At 44.8% G+C, this 19,083-nt stretch overlaps 1 protein-coding gene across 4 annotated transcripts in view; it reads right to left on the bottom strand.

Annotated features, from left to right (window-relative positions):
* The window catches only part of akap6 (A kinase (PRKA) anchor protein 6), a 93,348-nt gene that overhangs the window by 57,444 nt on the left and 16,821 nt on the right, over positions 1-19,083 (bottom strand). For all 4 annotated transcript variants that reach the window (XM_078089183.1, XM_078089182.1, XM_078089184.1 and 1 more), the window contains 3 exons: positions 16,579-16,701; positions 10,226-10,322; positions 9,424-9,626 (listed from right to left, as the gene is read on the bottom strand). In XM_078089183.1, coding sequence (XP_077945309.1) covers positions 9,424-9,626; positions 10,226-10,322; positions 16,579-16,701 — 423 coding nt within the window. The remainder of the gene's footprint in view (positions 1-9,423; positions 9,627-10,225; positions 10,323-16,578; positions 16,702-19,083) is intronic.

Here is a 19,083-nt window from a genome sequence, read left to right on the forward strand (position 1 = left end):
ATTTCTCATGGGTCGATTTGCATTTTTCATTTGGTGGTAGACGACCAGGTGGGGCGGGCGGCGGGGGGGGCGGGGGGGGGTCACTTTCTGTTTCGGAGATGCATTCGCTGACCGCGTGTTCGGGGGAGCGTTCGTTTTCGGGGGCCGATTATGGGATGTAATTAACGACATCAGGTTGGATATCACGCGCTGGAGGTCGGGAAGAGTCGTGAAGAACGGGGACGCGCCGCGCCGCTTTCGCCCAAAACATCAATTAAAGCCTCGCTTCCACTCAGCGGGATCGAGAGTCGCACTTTTTAAGAGCTTAATGGGGAGCGAGGAGCAAACATCAGGAACACGCCCCCCAGGAGAGGAAGAGGAGCCAGTGTTTACAACGCTTTACATACTCGACTTTTAAACACTACCAACTTTAACGCAACTCCTCTCTGATAATTGTCCTCAAACACAAACTTCCTTCAATAGAAACAGGATTTGTCTTATTACACTGATGAGGAATTAAATACGACTTAAAATGTTACAAAATATACTTTGACTAAACAACTGAAAGATTACTTTAAAACCATATGTATATATATATATATATATATATATATATATATATATATATATATATATATATATATATATATATATATATGTACAGTATATATAGCTTTAATGTTTGCAGATTACGATTGAATGTACGGATGAATCCAAATACATGATCATCAAAGTGATCAATGTGTTAATCTTCTGAATGCAGATTTATATGATGACAGTCTTTATGCTCCTCTGATATTTAATTTGTGCGTATAACATGAATATTGTAAATAATTTTATATAAGAGGGACTTATTTTAGTTTATTTATCTTATTAAAAATCTAGGAAAATTTAGGTCAAATGGAAAAAAATTAAACAAACCCAGTCAGAATTTAATAATAATAATAAAAGATGTTGATAAATTTAAGGACATTAAAGTTATAAACTGTTTTGTCTTTAAAAATAAAGAAACCTCATTGTCGTTGTTTCTTCGTAAGAACGTTTTTTTTTTTTAAATCTAACCAGACATATTACATGAAAAAATATGAGAAATATTTTTTGTGTAAATTGTAGTTACAATCCAAAATAATAATTTCCCCTCAAAGCCCTCTAACTTCATTCAGGGGAATATCGCAGTGATCACACGTTGAATATTTTCACACTTTGTGCATTTGTCCCCGATGCTGCAAACTCCCCTTTGATTTATTTTAATGCTGCTGTTTGGCATAAAAAAACCCTGCAGCTGCTTTTTTATCACTTTCAGAATGAGCTGCAACGCAGCTTAGCAGATCCTAAACCGGGGATTAAAACACCGACTCGCAGATTCTGTGAACACGAATCGTGTCGATGGCGTCGAAACCAACTCCGCCGACAACTTGCCCAACTTTAATCTTAAATTATGCAAAGTGCTGTGTGGTGGGAGCTGATTGGCTCTATCGTGTATCAGGCAGGAGTCCAACTCTCCGTAATTTGATTTTAAAAAGCTCGTAATAACCTGAGGGTCAATATTTAAATCAGTCTAGGCGGGAGGGGGGGGGGGGGGGGGGGGGGGCTCGGAGTCGACCGGCCAGAATCTCAACCGCATCCTCATTCCTTTCCACCTCGAGTCCTTGAGCTCTTCGGTTCTCTTTTCCTACCTCTGCCTCTTCTTTCTTTTGTTTAGTTTTTATTTCCAAAATACAACAACGTCAGCGGATCTTTGGTATTTTAACGTTTACGTGTCTAAAGTCTTTGTGGTGCATTCAAGGTCCAAGACTCAACAATCTTGAGTTTTTTCTGCCAAACAAATATTGTGATCAATTAATCAATAATTCTGATTATTTCACTGTTTTCCAGAAGCAGAACAGATTTTTCTAAACGGTAAAGTGAATCTGGACATTTGAAGACGTCACATTGAGACGACGCATACAACTTTAAATGTCTGAATGATCAATCATCAAAAGTCATAACCGGTAAGGCAATGTGTGAGTCTGTATGAATATGTGACTTTTTTGTAGATTGTGATTGAGCGGTGTGTAGGTGTATGACATGAATATACATACGTGTGCATGTTTATTCATCTGCATCCTGTAGCAAACAGGCTACGCCACTAGCAGATGGAGTAACACTGTAGCACACAGGCTACGCCACTAGCAGATGGAGTAACACTGTAGCACACAGGCTACGCCACTAGCAGATGGAGTAACACTGTAGCACACAGGCTACGCCACTAGCAGATAGAGTAACACTGTAGCACACAGGCTACGCCACTAGCAGATAGAGTAACACTGTAGCACACAGGCTACGCCACTAGCAGATGGAGTAACACTGTAGCACACAGGCTACGCCACTAGCAGATAGAGTAACACTGTAGCACACAGGCTACGCCACTAGCAGATGGAGTAACACTGTAGCACACAGGCTACGCCACTAGCAGATGGAGTAACACTGTAGCACACAGGCTACGCCACTAGCAGATAGAGTAACACTGTAGCACACAGGCTACGCCACTAGCAGATAGAGTAACACTGTAGCACACAGGCTACGCCACTAGCAGATGGAGTAACACTGTAGCACACAGGCTACGCCACTAGCAGATGGAGTAACACTGTAGCACACAGGCTACGCCGCTAGCAGATAGAGTAACACTGTAGCACACAGGCTACGCCGCTAGCAGATGGAGTAACACTGTAGCACACAGGCTACGCCGCTAGCAGATGGAGTAACACTGTAAGCAATAAAGAGTCAGGGACAGTCCTCTTGTCTCGGGGGTAGAATGGTTCCTCCATCTCTTTCCTTTGCCTTGATCTCCCTCCCTCTCTCCCCTCCTCCCCCATTCCTCCCCCTCCTCCCCCGTCGGTCTGTGGGGTGAAATAGAGGCCTGAGGCCAACAAGCTGTCTCCACCAGCTACACCGATAAGACACACACACGGTCAGAGTCGCCATACAAGTGCCAACAGTCACAATCACAGATATACAAGTGCCTCATCTACGCGCACACACACAGACACACACGCTGTTCAAGTCAGCTCAGACGGAGTGAAGTCACACCTGGGAGGTCACTTATCACGTCCTGAACATTCCTCTCTCACACACGCATGTGCGTGTGCTTGGGGCTGTTTGGTTCAGCTCTCTAACAGGATTTGTCCAAAGGAACATCGGCTCTAATCTCGACCCGTCACCTCTCACACCTCAGACTGCACGACGCCCCCCCCCCCCCCTCAGGGAAATTGGTACATTCCAGACTCATGGAAAAAGGGAAATGATATTTATACGTACATATATACATACATAAACATGTGTAACATGAGGATATCTGAGAGGGTGAAGAGAAAACCGTTTAGGAACATGCATCAAAATGTTATTTAAAAACATGAGATGTGACTTTGCAGGTTTAGAAGTTTCTTCAGACAAATGTTGCCAGTCTCACTTCTGATTAAATGAATATTATATTACTTATCTGGTTGTTTAATACAGGCATTTTATCTTTGGTTTGGTTACTGATAATAAAAATCAACATGCATCATCAGTTATTATTACACATATGTCATTTTTTTCTTTTGGTTATTTGGGATTTGTTACAAAATGTGAATATATTAAAAAAAACTCATTGATCAGATAAAGAGAAATATGACTTTAAATGTATTTTAAACTAATTTCATTTCATTTAAAATAATGAGGAATGACTTAATATCTCAACTGGCAATTAAATGACTAGAATAATACAATTACAAGTAGTGACACAAACATTACTGTTTCAGATAAGTAAAAGTAAAAATGATATCTACGAATTTTAAATACACATCTACATCTTTACAAGGTGCATTTATTTATATATATATATATATATATATATATATATATATATATATATATATATATATATATACAGTATATACACACATATATATATTCATGACCTATATGAAAAAACCTCCACGTAGTCGTAAGATAGTGGAGAAGTTATTAACAAATAAACGAAAACACCTGTAACTCCAGAGGAAGATTTAGGTTGCGAACATATCTATTCTATGTGTGTGTGTGTGTGTGTGTGTGTGTGTGTGTGTGTGTGTGTGCGTGTTACCAAACCCAGTCATATCCCATGTAATGTGACAGACAAATCCCACTAAGCTGTTAAATATTACACTGCTTTCACACTCGTATTAAACACCTCTCTACTTCTTCCTTTCTGTGTTCACTCACCCTGACAAAACACACACACACACACACACACACACAACCTTTAACTCAATCTCCAATATGCAAAAAAGAAAAAAACACTACAGATGTCACTTGAATATCTTCACATATGAACGACAAATCTTTCATAATGCAGCGACACACTGTGGGAGCCACATAACACGATATCATCACACACACCTCAACCCTGTGTGTGTGTGTGTGTGTGTGTGTGTGTGTGTTCACACGTGTGTGTGTGTGTGTGTGTGTGTGTGTGTGTGTGTGTGTGTGTGTGTGTGTGTGTGTGTGTGTGTGTGTGCGTGTCCTAATCCCCGGTGCTGGCCGGTTTGTCGCTGCGTTATATTTGCTGGTATCAGAGTATCTTCTCCTCCTAATCCCACCACCCGCCTCTGATATTTCCTGACATTTAAATGAATCAGTCCTCTCCAGACGGACGGATGGACGGACGAGAGGGGGGGTGAAGAAAGGGAGGGCAAAGAGAGAGAGGCGGGGGAGGGGGGGGGGGGGAGATGGAGATAACAGAAATAGGAGAAAGAGGGAAAACGTAGAGAGGATGAAGGGGTGAAATGTTGGAGGATAACAAACAACTGGTGAGTGGAAAGACAGGATGAACGGATAAAAGATATATGGATGGATGAATGGATGGATGGATAAATGGATGGATTTATGGATGGATGAATGAATTGATGGATAGATGAAGGGGTAAAAGATGGATGGATGGATCAATAGGTGGATAAATTGATGGATGGATGAAGGGAAGAAAGATAGATGGATGGATGGATGAATGAACCAATAGATGGATGAATTGATGGATGGATGAAGGGGTAAAACATAGATGGATGGATGGATGGATAAATGAACCAATAGATGGATGAATTGATGGATGGATGAAGGGAAGAAAGATAGATGGATGGATGGATGGATGAATGGATCAATAGATGGATGAATTGATGGATGGATGAATTGATGGATGGATGAATGGGTAAAACATAGATGGATGGATGAATGAACCAATAGATGGATGAATTGATGGATGGATGAAGGGAAGAAAGATAGATGGATGGATGGATGAATGGATCAATAGATGGATGAATTGATGGATGGATGAAGGGGTAAAACATAGATGGATGGATGAATGAACCAATCGATGGATGAATTGATGGATGGATGAAGGGAAGAAAGATAGATGGATGGATGGATGGATGAATGGATCAATAGATGGATGAATTGATGGATGGATGAATTGATGGATGGATGAATGGGTAAAACATAGATGGATGGATGAATGAACCAATAGATGGATGAATTGATGGATGGATGAAGGGAAGAAAGATAGATGGATGGATGGATGAATGGATCAATAGATGGATGAATTGATGGATGGATGAAGGGGTAAAACATAGATGGATGGATGAATGAACCAATCGATGGATGAATTGATGGATGGATGAAGGGAAGAAAGATAGATGGATGGATGGATGAATGGATCAATAGATGGATGAATTGATGGATGGATGAAGGGGTAAAACATAGATGGATGGATGAATGAACCAATCGATGGATGAATTGATGGATGGATGAAGTGGAAAAGATGAACGAGTGAGGACATAGTGAGCGAGGAAGAAAGAAGGGAAGGTGATCAGATGTTTTATTCTATACCAGTTATGATGTTATATTGTTTATTCTATAACAGTTATGATGTTATATTGTTTATTCTATACCAGTTATGATGTTATATTGTTTATTCTATAACAGTTATGATGTTATATTGTTTATTCTATAACAGTTATGATGTTATATTGTTTATTCTATACCAGTTATGATGTTATATTGTTTATTCTATAACAGTTATGATGTTATATTATTTATTCTATAACAGAACACTAACATATCGGTTGAATAAAGCCTCGGCGGCATTGAAGCGGCGGTCTGGCGTTCAGCTCTTCTGCTCGATCCGTTCACACGTCACCTGTTTACAGTTTGACGTATATTATTTTGTTATAATTTTGTCCATAAGTCATCAAAACCGTGCTCAGGGATTGGCTGAGACTTCTCGCACTATTGCGCAACATGTGTTATGCCCCGCCCCCTGGTCCCCATGCTTTTATGATTCTGTTTCTTCACATGAGGCAAGGGAAGGAGGCAAGGGAAGGAGGCGAGAGAAGGATCCAAGGACTTGACTTTCTGTCACTCCATCTGTCAGCCTCTTTTTTTTTCTCTTTTTTATTTACCGAGTTAATAAGGAGCGAAGGAAGGAAGTCAAGAGAAGGAGGAACAAGTAGTCAGACACCTTGTCAGCGACATATGTTAACGTCAATAACAACAAGGACTTATGAGCACCAGGAGACACACACACACACACACACACACACACACCACCCACCGGAGGCTCATTAAGACCCAGAACAAATTAATGACCTGCAACACACCTGTTGTTGCTATTAATTCATGGCAATATCAGCAATTCATTTATTGATGAGATGAGTCAAACGCTGTTCGGGACAACATGAGTTTGATCTTTGGAATATCTATATCTATATCTATATATCTATACATGTATGTATATATACATATACATATATATATAGAACAAAATAAATCAACATGAGGTTATTTTATCAGCTTAATAATAATAAAGGAGAGAGTTTTATTTAAGCTCAGAATAGTTTACTCTAAACATTCTATACATAAAGCTGTAAATACCAGTGAACGAAATACCAGAATTATCAAAAGACTTTGATTCTGGTTTCATATTATAAATATTGATATTAAAGACGAGTTAGCTCAAATCGGGCGACCTGATTGGCTTGCAGCCAGCCTGTTTTCTTCTTCTGTGGTAATGGTTGGTTAGTGTTTGGTTTTTGAAGCGGATATAAGAATGAATAAAGTCATAAAACTAAACCCGAGAGAAGATGCAGTTGTTTAATAAATAGCCGAGACAATTATTATCACACGGAGGGCAATTTGAGACCAAATGTGGATCAATCTCCTCCTTCTTCAGATACCTGTGGTGTAAAGTGATGTATCAGCACCATCCGTATTGAGCAGTGGGGACATTCGATTTAGATGAATTCATATAAATAAATATATATATTCCGCTGCAGTCACATTCACTAAATTGCTCGCTAACTATCTTACGGCCGAGTGTGAAATATGTAATTTGCCTCTGCGCTTAATTGGCCTAAAAATGAAGATTAAGAGGATGAATTATTGATACAAGTTGGTATTTAATCTTTTGTAATGAATAGTGGATCCGCTGGTTATAAATATTGTACGAGGGTTTATAATTTGATGAATGTATTCCAATTTGCCCTTTATTTTGCCCTTTAGTCAAGGTTATGTTCATTTAAACGCACACACACACACACATACAGATGTTTGCAGACACCCACGAGCCTTCATGGAAACACATACGTGTGCACGTGGCCTCTGGTCATTCTTGTGCAGTGACGTCCAAGCCTCAGGTTGACCTAAGCGCCCCCCTCCCCCCTTATTGAGGAACTCTAGTCCCGACTTGCACTAGTGGGGGAGGTGGGGGGGGGGGGGGGGGGGGGGGGGGGGGGGGGCACTGGGCTTAGTTAGTTTAGGCTCCGGCCCGATGTGAATAATTCAAACTATCACAGAAGTACGAGCAGCCGGCAGAAATAACTCAGCAGGTTCACACCTCACTTTGTTGTTGGGAGGTTTTACGGATCAAAGCTTTAAGTGCAGCGAGATTCACACAGATAATGAATGGACTGTTAATGTGCTGCGACCAAGCAGCTAATGGACACACACACACACACACTCACACACACACACACACACACACACACACACACACACACACAGAGGTGGTAGCTGCTAATGGCTGTCACTGTTGACTGATCACGGTGATCAGGCTCCTGCAGCTCTAATTGCTACTAAACAATCTGAAAACTACCATCAGGTCGGCTTGAGGAGGAGGAGGAGGAGGAGGAGGAGGAAGAAGAGGAGGAAGAGGAGGAGGAGGAGGAAATAGGAATCGGCTAAAAAGACACAAATTGTTCCATTTGTGTCTTTTTAGCCGATTCCTATGAGACAAGAGGAAAGCATGAGGAGAAAGGGAAGTGGACAGGAGGGAGGGAAGGAGACAAGTGAAAGGAGGTAGATAAGGGAGGAGGGAATGAAACAGCGAAGGATAAATTAAGTTAATCGATAGAATCGATAAAGCACAGAGGGATGAGAAAGAGGAAGAAAGGTGGAGGAAATAAAAATAAAAGCTGAGGAAATGTGTGATGGAGGAGGAAGGTTTAAGCAGCACGACGTAAAGGAGAGGAGGTGGAGGAGGAGGTGGAGGAGGAGGTGGAGGTGGAGGAGGAGGTGGCGGTCCGGACGAATAAAACCTCTCTGTTCAGACAAGTAGCTTATTAACTCATTTAAACTGTTATCAGTATCTAGTGTTTATTTGTATTAAAACACATAATTCAAGAGACTACGAAATAAAGCAGTATATTTTTCATGTAATAATTGCTTTGATAGAATACTGTTTAATGGAGTATTATGAGCTGAGTCACTTTCGCTTTAATGTTTAGACATTCATGGTCACACTTTATAACAAGCGATGAAGTATTAGTTATGAATGAGTGAACTCCACTGCTTTGCAAATGATATGTTTGAATCACATATTTAACTAATGCATCAGAAAGTGCTGTTATCATAAAGTTTTACCACATAAAGTCTGAGCAAATTATATGTTTTAAAAGTAAAAATAAAAATACAGATGTTTGTGGTAAGAAGAATCTATTCAAATGAGGAGGAGAATGAACAAACAACCAGTAGAAAAGTAAAAGAAAAATAGCCTGAAGGCCACAGATAACACATGCGCCCCCCCCCCCCCAAAACACACACACACACACACACACACACACACACACACACACACACACACACACACAGCAGCAACGAGAGAGGCAGCAGATTAGAGATTACATCTAATTAACAGAGTGCTGCCAATTAACCAGCAGCCAATGACAACTGAGGGACCAATCAGGGCGCTAATTGGCAGCCAATACGAGCGTTGCAGAGAAATGTAGGACCCCAGGTGGAAAGTGTGTGTGCGTGTGCGTGTGCGTGTGTGTGTGTGTGTGATAGAAGGAGGGAGGGATAACCGGGATAAACCAGAGAGGAAATGAAGGATTTCCACCAAAGTCCAACACAAACAATGAGCACATGGAGGAAATAACGAGGAGATTCCAGGTTTCTTACCTCCGGGCCGTCGGGAGGGCACGGGGCCTGCTGATTGGCCGGCGCGTCGCCCGGGGCGGCGAGGGGCTCCTGCGATTGGCCGGCGCAGAGGAGGCGGGCCTGGATGCAGCGCAGGGCGCGCAGCATCCAGCCGTGTTGGCGCCGGATCTGCCGCTGGAGCTGATCCCATTGGCTGGAGACCATGTGGAGGATCTCCTTCAGACCTGCAGGGTGAGGGGTGGAGGGACGGGCTGGTCTCATTGGGCGCGTCCACTTAGCGGCCGTGTTACACGGCTTGGAGGCGTGAAGGCGCCCTCGGGGAACCTCTGCCCGGCTCTGTTCTGGTTCTCCGGTAGCGAGAGAACGAGTGGTACTCATAAAGACTCTGAGTCATGTAGCGGACGGGACTCATAAAGGTCACATAGAGGTCAAATAAAGCCTACATACGTCCAGCGGATGTTTGCGTCAAAGCTCCTGTGATACTTTCATACAGGCTTTTCAAAGTAAAAGCACAGGGAGGTTCTGTTACTGAGGAAGTGACGGCTGGCTGTGTTTGTACTCGATTATGTCGACAACATGAGGAACAACTGTGTGATTGAGTTCTTCTTCTGTTTATTCTCTTTCTCTTTTGCAAATATAAACCCTATTGATTATTTATTTTCCCTGCCAGCTCGTTTTCTGCATTTCTTAAAATCTGCGTCTCGCTCTTTGTGTTCACCTCGTTCGGCTACACTCAAACCACTTCTCCTCTCCGAAGGTCAATCTGTTAATCCAAATATTAATAATGAATGGAGGAGAGCCTCCTGTGTGTGTGATGGCGGACCTGATTGGTGGGAGGTGATGATGGCGAGCAGAGCTCTTCCTTCCTCCATCAGGCTCTCCTTCAGAGCGCCGCGGCCTTCCACGCTCAGCTTGAAGCTCTGAAACAACAAACATCCTCATCAGCTTCCAGATGTTGCTCCATCAGTAGACCACGCGATCTTTGACCTCCAGACAAAGTGTCCCCCACACCAGCCATCGCTTCATCGTGATGTTCGTTTGGGGAAGAGACTCCGGTTTGATGGAGTTAAGCTGAAGGAGCCTCATCAGAAGGTCTTGGTCCTCCACGAGGAGACAAGAAGGCTGAGAGCAGCAGCAGAGGGATGGAGGCTCGGAGCAGCCTGAGGCGATGCTGGAAAACACTGCCGATCTGTGACCGACAGCACAGCCTCCTCTGATCTGTGTGTGTGTGTGTGTGTGTGTGTGTGTGTGTGTGTGTGTGTGTGTGTGTGAGAGCCTCAAGGTGCTCAGTCCTCAAGACTTAACCGCTCCTGACATCCTGCTGCGCTGCCATGGGAAATACTGCACACGCATTTTCACACACACACACACACACACACACACACACACAATGCTCTCAATGATGCTCTGTGTGTGTGTGTTAGTGTGTGTGTGTGTGTCAGTGTGTGTGATGTTTTCTGATCAGCCTGATCTTAAGACAGAGATCTCAGCTGTCTGTTAAATTCATTCAAAATATATATTTTATTCAGTTCTTTTCTCCTTCGAAATAAAAACAGATTTTAACAAAGTTAAAGAACAAAGTAAAAGAGACAACAGATGAAAATATGAGATGATGTGAAACAACCAGAAAGAGAGAGAGAGAGAGAGAGAGAGAGAGAGAGAGAGAGAGAGGGGTTGTATTTCAGCAGGTTTATTCTGCCTGTATTTCCTCGCCGTTTCCTTTGGTTTAATATTTTATGGAGAGCATAGAATCGATACGAGTAGAACAGCCAGCCATCAATCACCAGCGATAAGACATGCAGAGCAGCACTGCCTCTATGCACAGAGTGTGTGTGTGTGTGTGTGTGACAGATAAGACTCCACCGGGACAAGGACAGTGTGTGTGTTTATCGTACAGTTGGGGGGCGACAGACGTACACGGAATCCCTTCACCGAAGGACAAACTTGTTTGTGAAGTTTACACCCATCAGCAGGAAGTTGTGACATTTGTCAGCGGTTTTCATTGGTCGCCTGCACAGACTGTAGGTGAGCGTCGCCGTGGTGACGCGACGTCCTGCTTCACAGGCGATCCAGCGCTGCCTCGTAATAGCGACTTTTCAGATCGGCAACCGAAAGCCGGTTCCTTGTTGCCTGGCAACCACTTTTAAAAAGTAACCTCCTCCCGTCAACTTGCTTCGGTTTGTCCATAAACAGTGTGGCGAGTGAGCCGACCTGTGGGTCAATAACGCCGTGTTCTACACATCGTTTATATCACGTTTAAATGCTAACTGCTCACCGTCAAAGAAGCAGGTGGATTTGGGATTTTTTTTCCCACCAGCTGTGTCCTTTGGCCTAAAACGTTACACACACACACACACACACACATATACATATACACACACACACACATACACATATACACACACACACACACACCGATACACAAGCAGCGGGCTGCTTCAAAGCCTGCGTGATCAGATTACCTGTTAGCATTAGCATATTAGCCCGGAGCGACGGCCTCAGAAGCCTGCCTAATACCATTTAGCTTTTTAGCATTAGCATATTAGCGAGGGCGCTAAGAGGTGTGCGCAGGGATGACATTGAGGTTTGACATTGAGAGTGTGTGTGTGTGTGTCAGGCTGCGCTGATCAGAGGCTGACACACACACACACACACACACTCACACACACACACACACACACACACACACACACACACACAGCAGACTGGATCGGGTTGATGAGACATGATGTGATCAAAGAGTCTTTGTAATAATGATGATCAAATTGTCTCATTCAGACAGAGGCGAGAGAAACTATACGGCTGTATTCCCCCAGGTGAGTGTGTGTGTGTGTGTGTGTGTGTGTGTGTGTGTGTGAATGACTGAGTGTGTGTGTGTGTGTGTTTCCTCACCCTCCCTCTTTACTTTCCTGCTCTCTATTTCCCTGCATACACCTTTTATATGAAGCAATAAACCGCGCGCTCTCCCCCGTCCCTCCCTCAGTGAATTGTCTCCCTCCCTCTTCTTGAATCTCTCCTCGTATCTCCCGTCCTCCTTGCCAACCGTCCCGAATTGTCCGGGACATCCCGATTTATGGGTGATTTTGACATGTCCCGTTAAGGACAGCTCCAGTCCCGTATCCCAATCACAGCCAATATATTTTTATTTTTTTTTATTTTTTTTAGACGGCCAATAATAGGCTTCTTTAAACGCGCCAAACACTGAGGCGAACGTTGCTATGGGACACGCTTGTTGCTTGTTGGTGACAGTTTGGTTGAAGTGGCCACTGGGACGCGAGCGTTATCGTGTGTCGAAATGACCAGTGAACCTTCAGAGAAAAACAGTCTTTGCAGCTATAAAAAAGAACGGGAAGCCAAATGTCATCGGTTAAAGCAGTCGCCAATGACGCAAGGAAGGCGTTTAGCACAGTACGCCGCCGAGAACTGTCCATTGGCCATGGACACCTGGAAAAAAGTGTCCCTCTTTTGGGGTTGAGGAAGTTGGCAACCCTACGTCCTCCCTCTGTCCTCCCTCTGTCCTCCCTCTGTCCTCCTTCTGTCCTCCCTCTGTCCTCCTGACACCTCTAATCCCTCCTCTTTCTTTTTCTAAAATGGACAAACGCACATCGCCAACCAGCCAATCCCTCGCCGGGAAATACTGCAGCTTTTATTGTGAAAGGTAGGAAGTGAAGTGGTCTTTGTCAACGGTTGATGTACTGAAGTTTCTTTGTGTCATCAAGGCAGAAGGCGACTGGTTGATCCCTTTAAGGTCCATGTTAGTATTCTTGTTTGGAACAAATACTCATGCGTTTAAAAAGGATTTAGATTATTAACACATTCTTAACCCCCCCCCCCCCCCGCCCCGTGTTCATCAACCACAGAAGAAGAGATTCAGCTGCGTTTTCCTCTTGTTTCAGTGCGTTTTTACACATAATCTGCATTTCCAGATTGAATCAGTTTGGTGTGGAGGTCGTCGTAAAGCCCCCCCCCTCCCCCCTGCCTCCCCCCACCTCCCACCTCTTTACCCCCCACTAGTGTGATGCTGCTGGTAATGGGATTCAAAGGCCTGGATCGCCCATCAGACCCAATCAATAGGCCTTTCATTGGCCGCCATCTCTCAGCGCCTTACAAAGAGCAGCCTGTGTGTGTGTGTGTGTGTGTGTGTGTGTGTGTGTGTGTGTGTGTGTGTGTGTGTGTGTGTTTGCATCCTCTCGCCTCACTGATCTCCCCGGGGTTCCGGAAAGACCTGTGCTTATTCGCTCCACGCGCCCTAAAACACACATATAGATAAAACACACACAAACACACACACACACACACGCCAGCTGGACCAAATATTCAATTGGGAGAGAAGCTCCACTCCACCCACCGCTGCCCTGGAGCTGTGTGTGTGTGTGTGTGTGTGTGTGTGTGTGTGTGTGTGTGTGCAGGAGAAAGCAATATAGAGAAAGCGAGTGAGAGTAACAGAGTGTGTAACTATGTGTGAGGGGAAAAGAGGAAAAAGCAAACAAACAACAAAGAAAACCATGAAGCAAAGAGTCTCCTAAAAGTGACGTTTGTTTGAACTACTTTGCATAACAGAAACGCGATTAAACAGGAAGTCGTCAACTATTCAGCATTAGAACCGTCCATCAGTGTTGTTCCTTCATCATCAGCAGCTGTCTGACTCAATCCCACAATAAACACGCACTGTGTTTAAGAAGAGGACGTTGTCATGGTGACGATACTCATTGATTTGTGGAGTGATCATTTAAAAACTTGGATTTGGCAATTTCGCTGTTGTCATCTTGTTTTTATGCAACCAGTGAACAGGAAGTGACCATCAAAGGACTGAGGAGGTCACCATGTACAGACCTGTCAATCACTGAGAAGCCCCGCCCTAAAGCGTCTTAAACTTTATAGTCTGTTTGACTCTGAATGGACCATAATTCACTAAATGAATGTTGTAATGTTGTGTTGAAGAAGACTTGAAACTAGAGACTGAGACATAAACTCATGTTTACATGTTTACTGAGGGAATAAATCCAGAGAGAAGTAGAGTCATTTCCTCATAGACGTCTATGGGAGCAGAGGAGTCGCCCCCTGCTGGTCACTACAGAGAAGTAGAGTCATTTCCTCATAGACGTCTATGGGAGCAGAGGAGTCGCCCCCTGCTGGTCACTACAGAGAAGTAGAGTCATTTCCTCATAGACGTCTATGGGAGCAGAGGAGTCGCCCCCTGCTGGTCACTACAGAGAAGTAGAGTCATTTCCTCATAGACGTCTATGGGAGCAGAGGAGTCGCCCCCTGCTGGTCACTACAGAGAAGTAGAGTCATTTCCTCATAGACGTCTATGGGAGCAGAGGAGTCGCCCCCTGCTGGTCACTACAGAGAAGTAGAGTCATTTCCTCATAGACGTCTATGGGAGCAGAGGAGTCGCCCCCTGCTGGTTACTACACAGAATGCAGCTTTAACTCGTGAAGCTTGGTCTTCACTCTAAAGAAGGCGGCTGCGTCTCACTAAATGATCAGGTAAACATCACACATCTTCACAGGAGGCTTCAGTGTTTTATTCCTCCACGTCTCGGCTGCCAGTGATTCCGATCTCGTCGGAGGGTTCGTTTCCTCAGAAACCGGTCTCTCTGTAGTAATCAACCCGCACTAACAAACACACGATTACACACCCAAACACCAGCAACTACAAAGCGTGAGCGTGACTATCGACGCGCCGTCGGTCAGCTAGCGCGGCGCTTCAGAGGCCCGTTAGCGATGCCTTTTCATCCCGCCGGCTTCTTTTTCTGCTTTATTTAAAGAGACGCGCCAATTAGGAGCCGAGGATTCTAATTGAAGCTAACCGCCGCTAACGTTAGCGCTGCTGGCACGCACAACAAAGTCAACACGTGTAAACAAACCAACAAGCACACACACAGCCGAAATAAATATTTAGAGACGACAACCTCGACAAAATGTGTGAGTATAGGTTTGTGTGTGTGTGTGTGCGTTACGCTGTTCTTCGGGGACGGATATGGAGATGCTGATTTGGAAATCTGTCTAGGAACATGCAAATGTATGCAAATAGAAACCGCGTGTGTGTGTGTGTGTGTGTGTGTTAAACACACGCCTACTGTGCACATACGTATGTTTGCATTCGTACGCTTCTATGCAAATACAATGGGTTTGTTTGTCTGACTGGGTGTGTGTGTGTGTGTGTGTGTGTGTGTGTGTCCAAACTCCAGCATTGTGCATCAGTTGTTTTTTTACATTCGTACGTGATGTTCCAGTGTGTGTCTGAGTGTGTGTCTGAGTGTGTGTCTGAGTGTGTGTCTGAGTGTGTGATACCCATATGTTTGCCATAAAGAGAGTGAGTAATTGCCAAAGTGCTTCCTCTGTGTGTGCGTCTGTCTGTGTGTATCTGTGTGTGTGTGATGCAGCACTCACTGATCTATATGCGCTTGTCTGTTTTAAAGGACGTGTGTGTGTGTGTGTGTGTGTGTGTGTGTGTGTGTGTGTGTGTGTGTGTGTGTGTGTGTGTGTGTGTGTGTGTGTGCGTGTGAGTAAATTAGAGGACAGTTGTTTGATTTTGTGTTTTTCTTTTAGTCGGATGAACAAATAGAAGACGAGGGATGAATGAGGGAGAGAAAAGGAGAAAGAGGAGCAGATGGTGAGAAAGCAACAAACATAAAATGGCGTAAGAGACAAAAGGGAAAAAGGGTGAAACAAAAGAGGCGGAGCCAGGAGGAAGAGACGTCGTCATCGGTGACCTCTGACCTACGACATCACACTAACATTGTGCATTTGACACATCAACAGGTGAGTCGAGGTGGGGAAGGTCAGAGGTCGCCTGCTCACAGTGAGGCGATGTGATCATGTGGTCACGTGATCACGTGATTGACATTTTGAAGCCTGATTTCAGATGGAAGACGGTGAGGACGTTGGCGGCAGGTAGAATGTGTGTGTTTCACATCCATATGCATGTTCAATGTGCATCATTTACACCTGAATGTATAGCGCGTTGTGTGTGAGTGTGTGTGTGTGTGTGTGTGTGTGTGTATTGTATCTCTGTGCTGTCACGTCTTTCCGCTTGTGGGATGAGACTCGTGAGGCAAAACTAGGTGATGTTTTATGTTAATGAGGCTCCTGGCGAGTAAAGAGCGCATTAAAGTGTGAGTGTGCGTGTGCGTGTGCGTGTGTGTGTGTGTGTGCGTGTGTGTGTCCTCACCAGGTGTGTGTCCAGGTACGCCCTCAGGCTGTCCAGATCCTGTCTGGGCTGCGTCCAGTTGTCGGTGCTTTCCAACGCCTCCTGCAGCCACGAGATGAACCCGTCCAACTGCTGCACGAAGCCCTGGGGACGGGGGGGACGGGGGGGGGGGGGGGGGGGGGGGGGTTAGTCACATGATTACAAAATAAGAGTAATAGCGGAATAATTAAAAGAAGAGCCACACTGAAGAGGACACGAAGGAAAAAGAGACAGCATTCAACTGGAGAGAGACAGCAACAGAGTGTAAGGAGGTGAAGAGGAGAGAGGATGGAGGAGAGGAGAGAGGAAAGGATGAAAGGATACAAGAGAGGAGCTGACGATGAGAGGATGAAGGAGAGGAGAGAGGAAAGGGTACAAGAGAGGAGCTGACGATGAGAGGATGGAGGAGAGGAGGAGAGAGGAAAGGATACAACAGAGGAGCTGACGATGAGAGGATGGAGGAGAGGAGGAGAGAGGAAAGGATACAAGAGAGGAGCTGACGATGAGAGGATGGAGGAGAGGAGGAGAGAGGAAAGGATACAAGAGAGGAGCTGACGATGAGAGGATGGAGGAGAGGAGGAGAGAGGAAAGGATACAAGAGAGGAGCTGACGATGAGAGGATGGAGGAGAGGAGGAGAGAGGAAAGGATACAAGAGAGGAGCTGACGATGAGAGGATGGAGGAGAGGAGGAGAGAGGAAAGGATACAAGAGAGGAGCTGACGATGAGAGGATGGAGGAGAGGAGGAGAGAGGAGACGGTTTCAGTGCTGATGAATTAGTTCAAGGAGAGACCTGAAGGACTCAACAGGAAAAAACAGGACGAAGAGGACGAAAGATGGTCGAGAAGAAAGTAAATCAAAAAGTATTTGTGAGTTTTCACTCACGAAGAATCCGGCTTGAAAGAAAATAAGAGACGCAGCAGATAAAAGAGGACGGAAGACAGAAAACGGTTGAGACATAAAGGATGAAGGGAGAGAAAAGGGGGAGGAAGAGAGACGTGTGTCTCCATCACTGTCACCTCGTCCTCCCTGAGATGAGGAGAAGAGGAGGAAGAGGAGGAAGAGGAGTGCTCGTTGCTGGGTGGACAGCTACTGCCCTCTAGTGGCAGAGGAGAGAACTCTACGCGCTCAGAGATGAAATCTCCAATCCGACGAGAAAACGAGACACGTTTAAATATCAAACAATACACAAAAAAACACGCCTGATTTTGTTCTTTAGCTGTAACATGTTGGCTGGCTAGTTGGAGGAAGAGGAGCATTGATTTGAGTTGTTGGAGCCACTGGAGCCGAGGGGCCGGATTAGAAGCAGGAGTTTAAAGCCACGGAGGTGAAGGAGAAGAAAGAAATCAGAGTGTAAACCGTCAGTGGGGTGAGGAGTGAACGCTCGAAGGGACGATCAGATAAAGTCTTATTTCAGAGACGAAAGAGATTAAAGAGGTTCAGGAGGAGCAGCAGGTTCACGAGAGGAACCGGCTGCTCCTCCTGAACCTGTGGAACCTCGATAAGTGTATAAATAATATATAACAAGTCTTTTCGCTGTTTTACGACCCTTTAAAGTTCTTCTTCGCGTGTGCGTGTGTGTGTGCGTGCGCGCGTGTGTGTGTGTGTGTGTGTGTGTGTGTGTGCGTGTGTGTGTGTGCGTGTGTGTGTGTGTGTGTGTGCGTGTGTGTGTGTGCGTGTGTGTGTGTGTGTGTCGTGTGTGTGTGTGTGTGTGTGTGTGTGTGTGTGTGTGCGTGTGTGTGTGGAGGTCTTGACCAATTGAACCCAGTATGTTAATTTCCTCCCTGACCCTTAAAAAAAAAAGAAACATCGATGCGTCTCCGTCCATCTCTCCGCCGCTCGTTAGGGAGCAGGGATGGAAATGAAAAGTATCGATGGGACGAGAGGAGGAGGAGGAAGAGGAGGAGGAGGAGGAGGAGGAAGAGGAGGAGGAGGAGGAGGAGGAGGAAGAGGAGGAGGAGGAGGAGGAGGAAGAGGAGGAGGAGGAGGAAAGACAACTACAGGAAAGAGGTTATGAGAGGGAAGGAAAGGAAGGGAGAGGAGGAAGAAGAGAGGAAAGGAGATTAAGAGGGAAAATGAGAGACAACTAAAGGACAGGAAGGAGGACGGGACGGCAGGAGGAAAGAATGAAGTGAGAAGAGAGGAAAATACAGGAATGAGAAGACGATTGGACGAAAGGGAAGGAGAGACATGAGGGAAGTCAAAAAGGAAGGAAAGAAAAAGAACATTGTAGAAAAGGACGGAAACAACACAAAGCAGATAAAAGGAGACAAGGAAAGGAAAGGAAGGAAGGATCTCTGTCATAAAAGTTGACCTTTGACCCGCATACAGTCTGGTCCCATCATAGACATTTACTGGTGATGATGTAGATCCTTATTGGGTGTTTTTAATCATCTTTTTTAAAGCACATTGTTGTCATTTATTTGTCATTTTATTCAGGTGTCATGCTAGCCGTTAGCCGCGAGCTAACGAACACAGCCTGCAGGTTC

The sequence above is a fragment of the Gasterosteus aculeatus genome, chromosome 15 (assembly GCF_964276395.1).
Source record: "Gasterosteus aculeatus chromosome 15, fGasAcu3.hap1.1, whole genome shotgun sequence".
Classification (NCBI taxonomy): Eukaryota; Metazoa; Chordata; class Actinopteri; order Perciformes; family Gasterosteidae; genus Gasterosteus; species Gasterosteus aculeatus.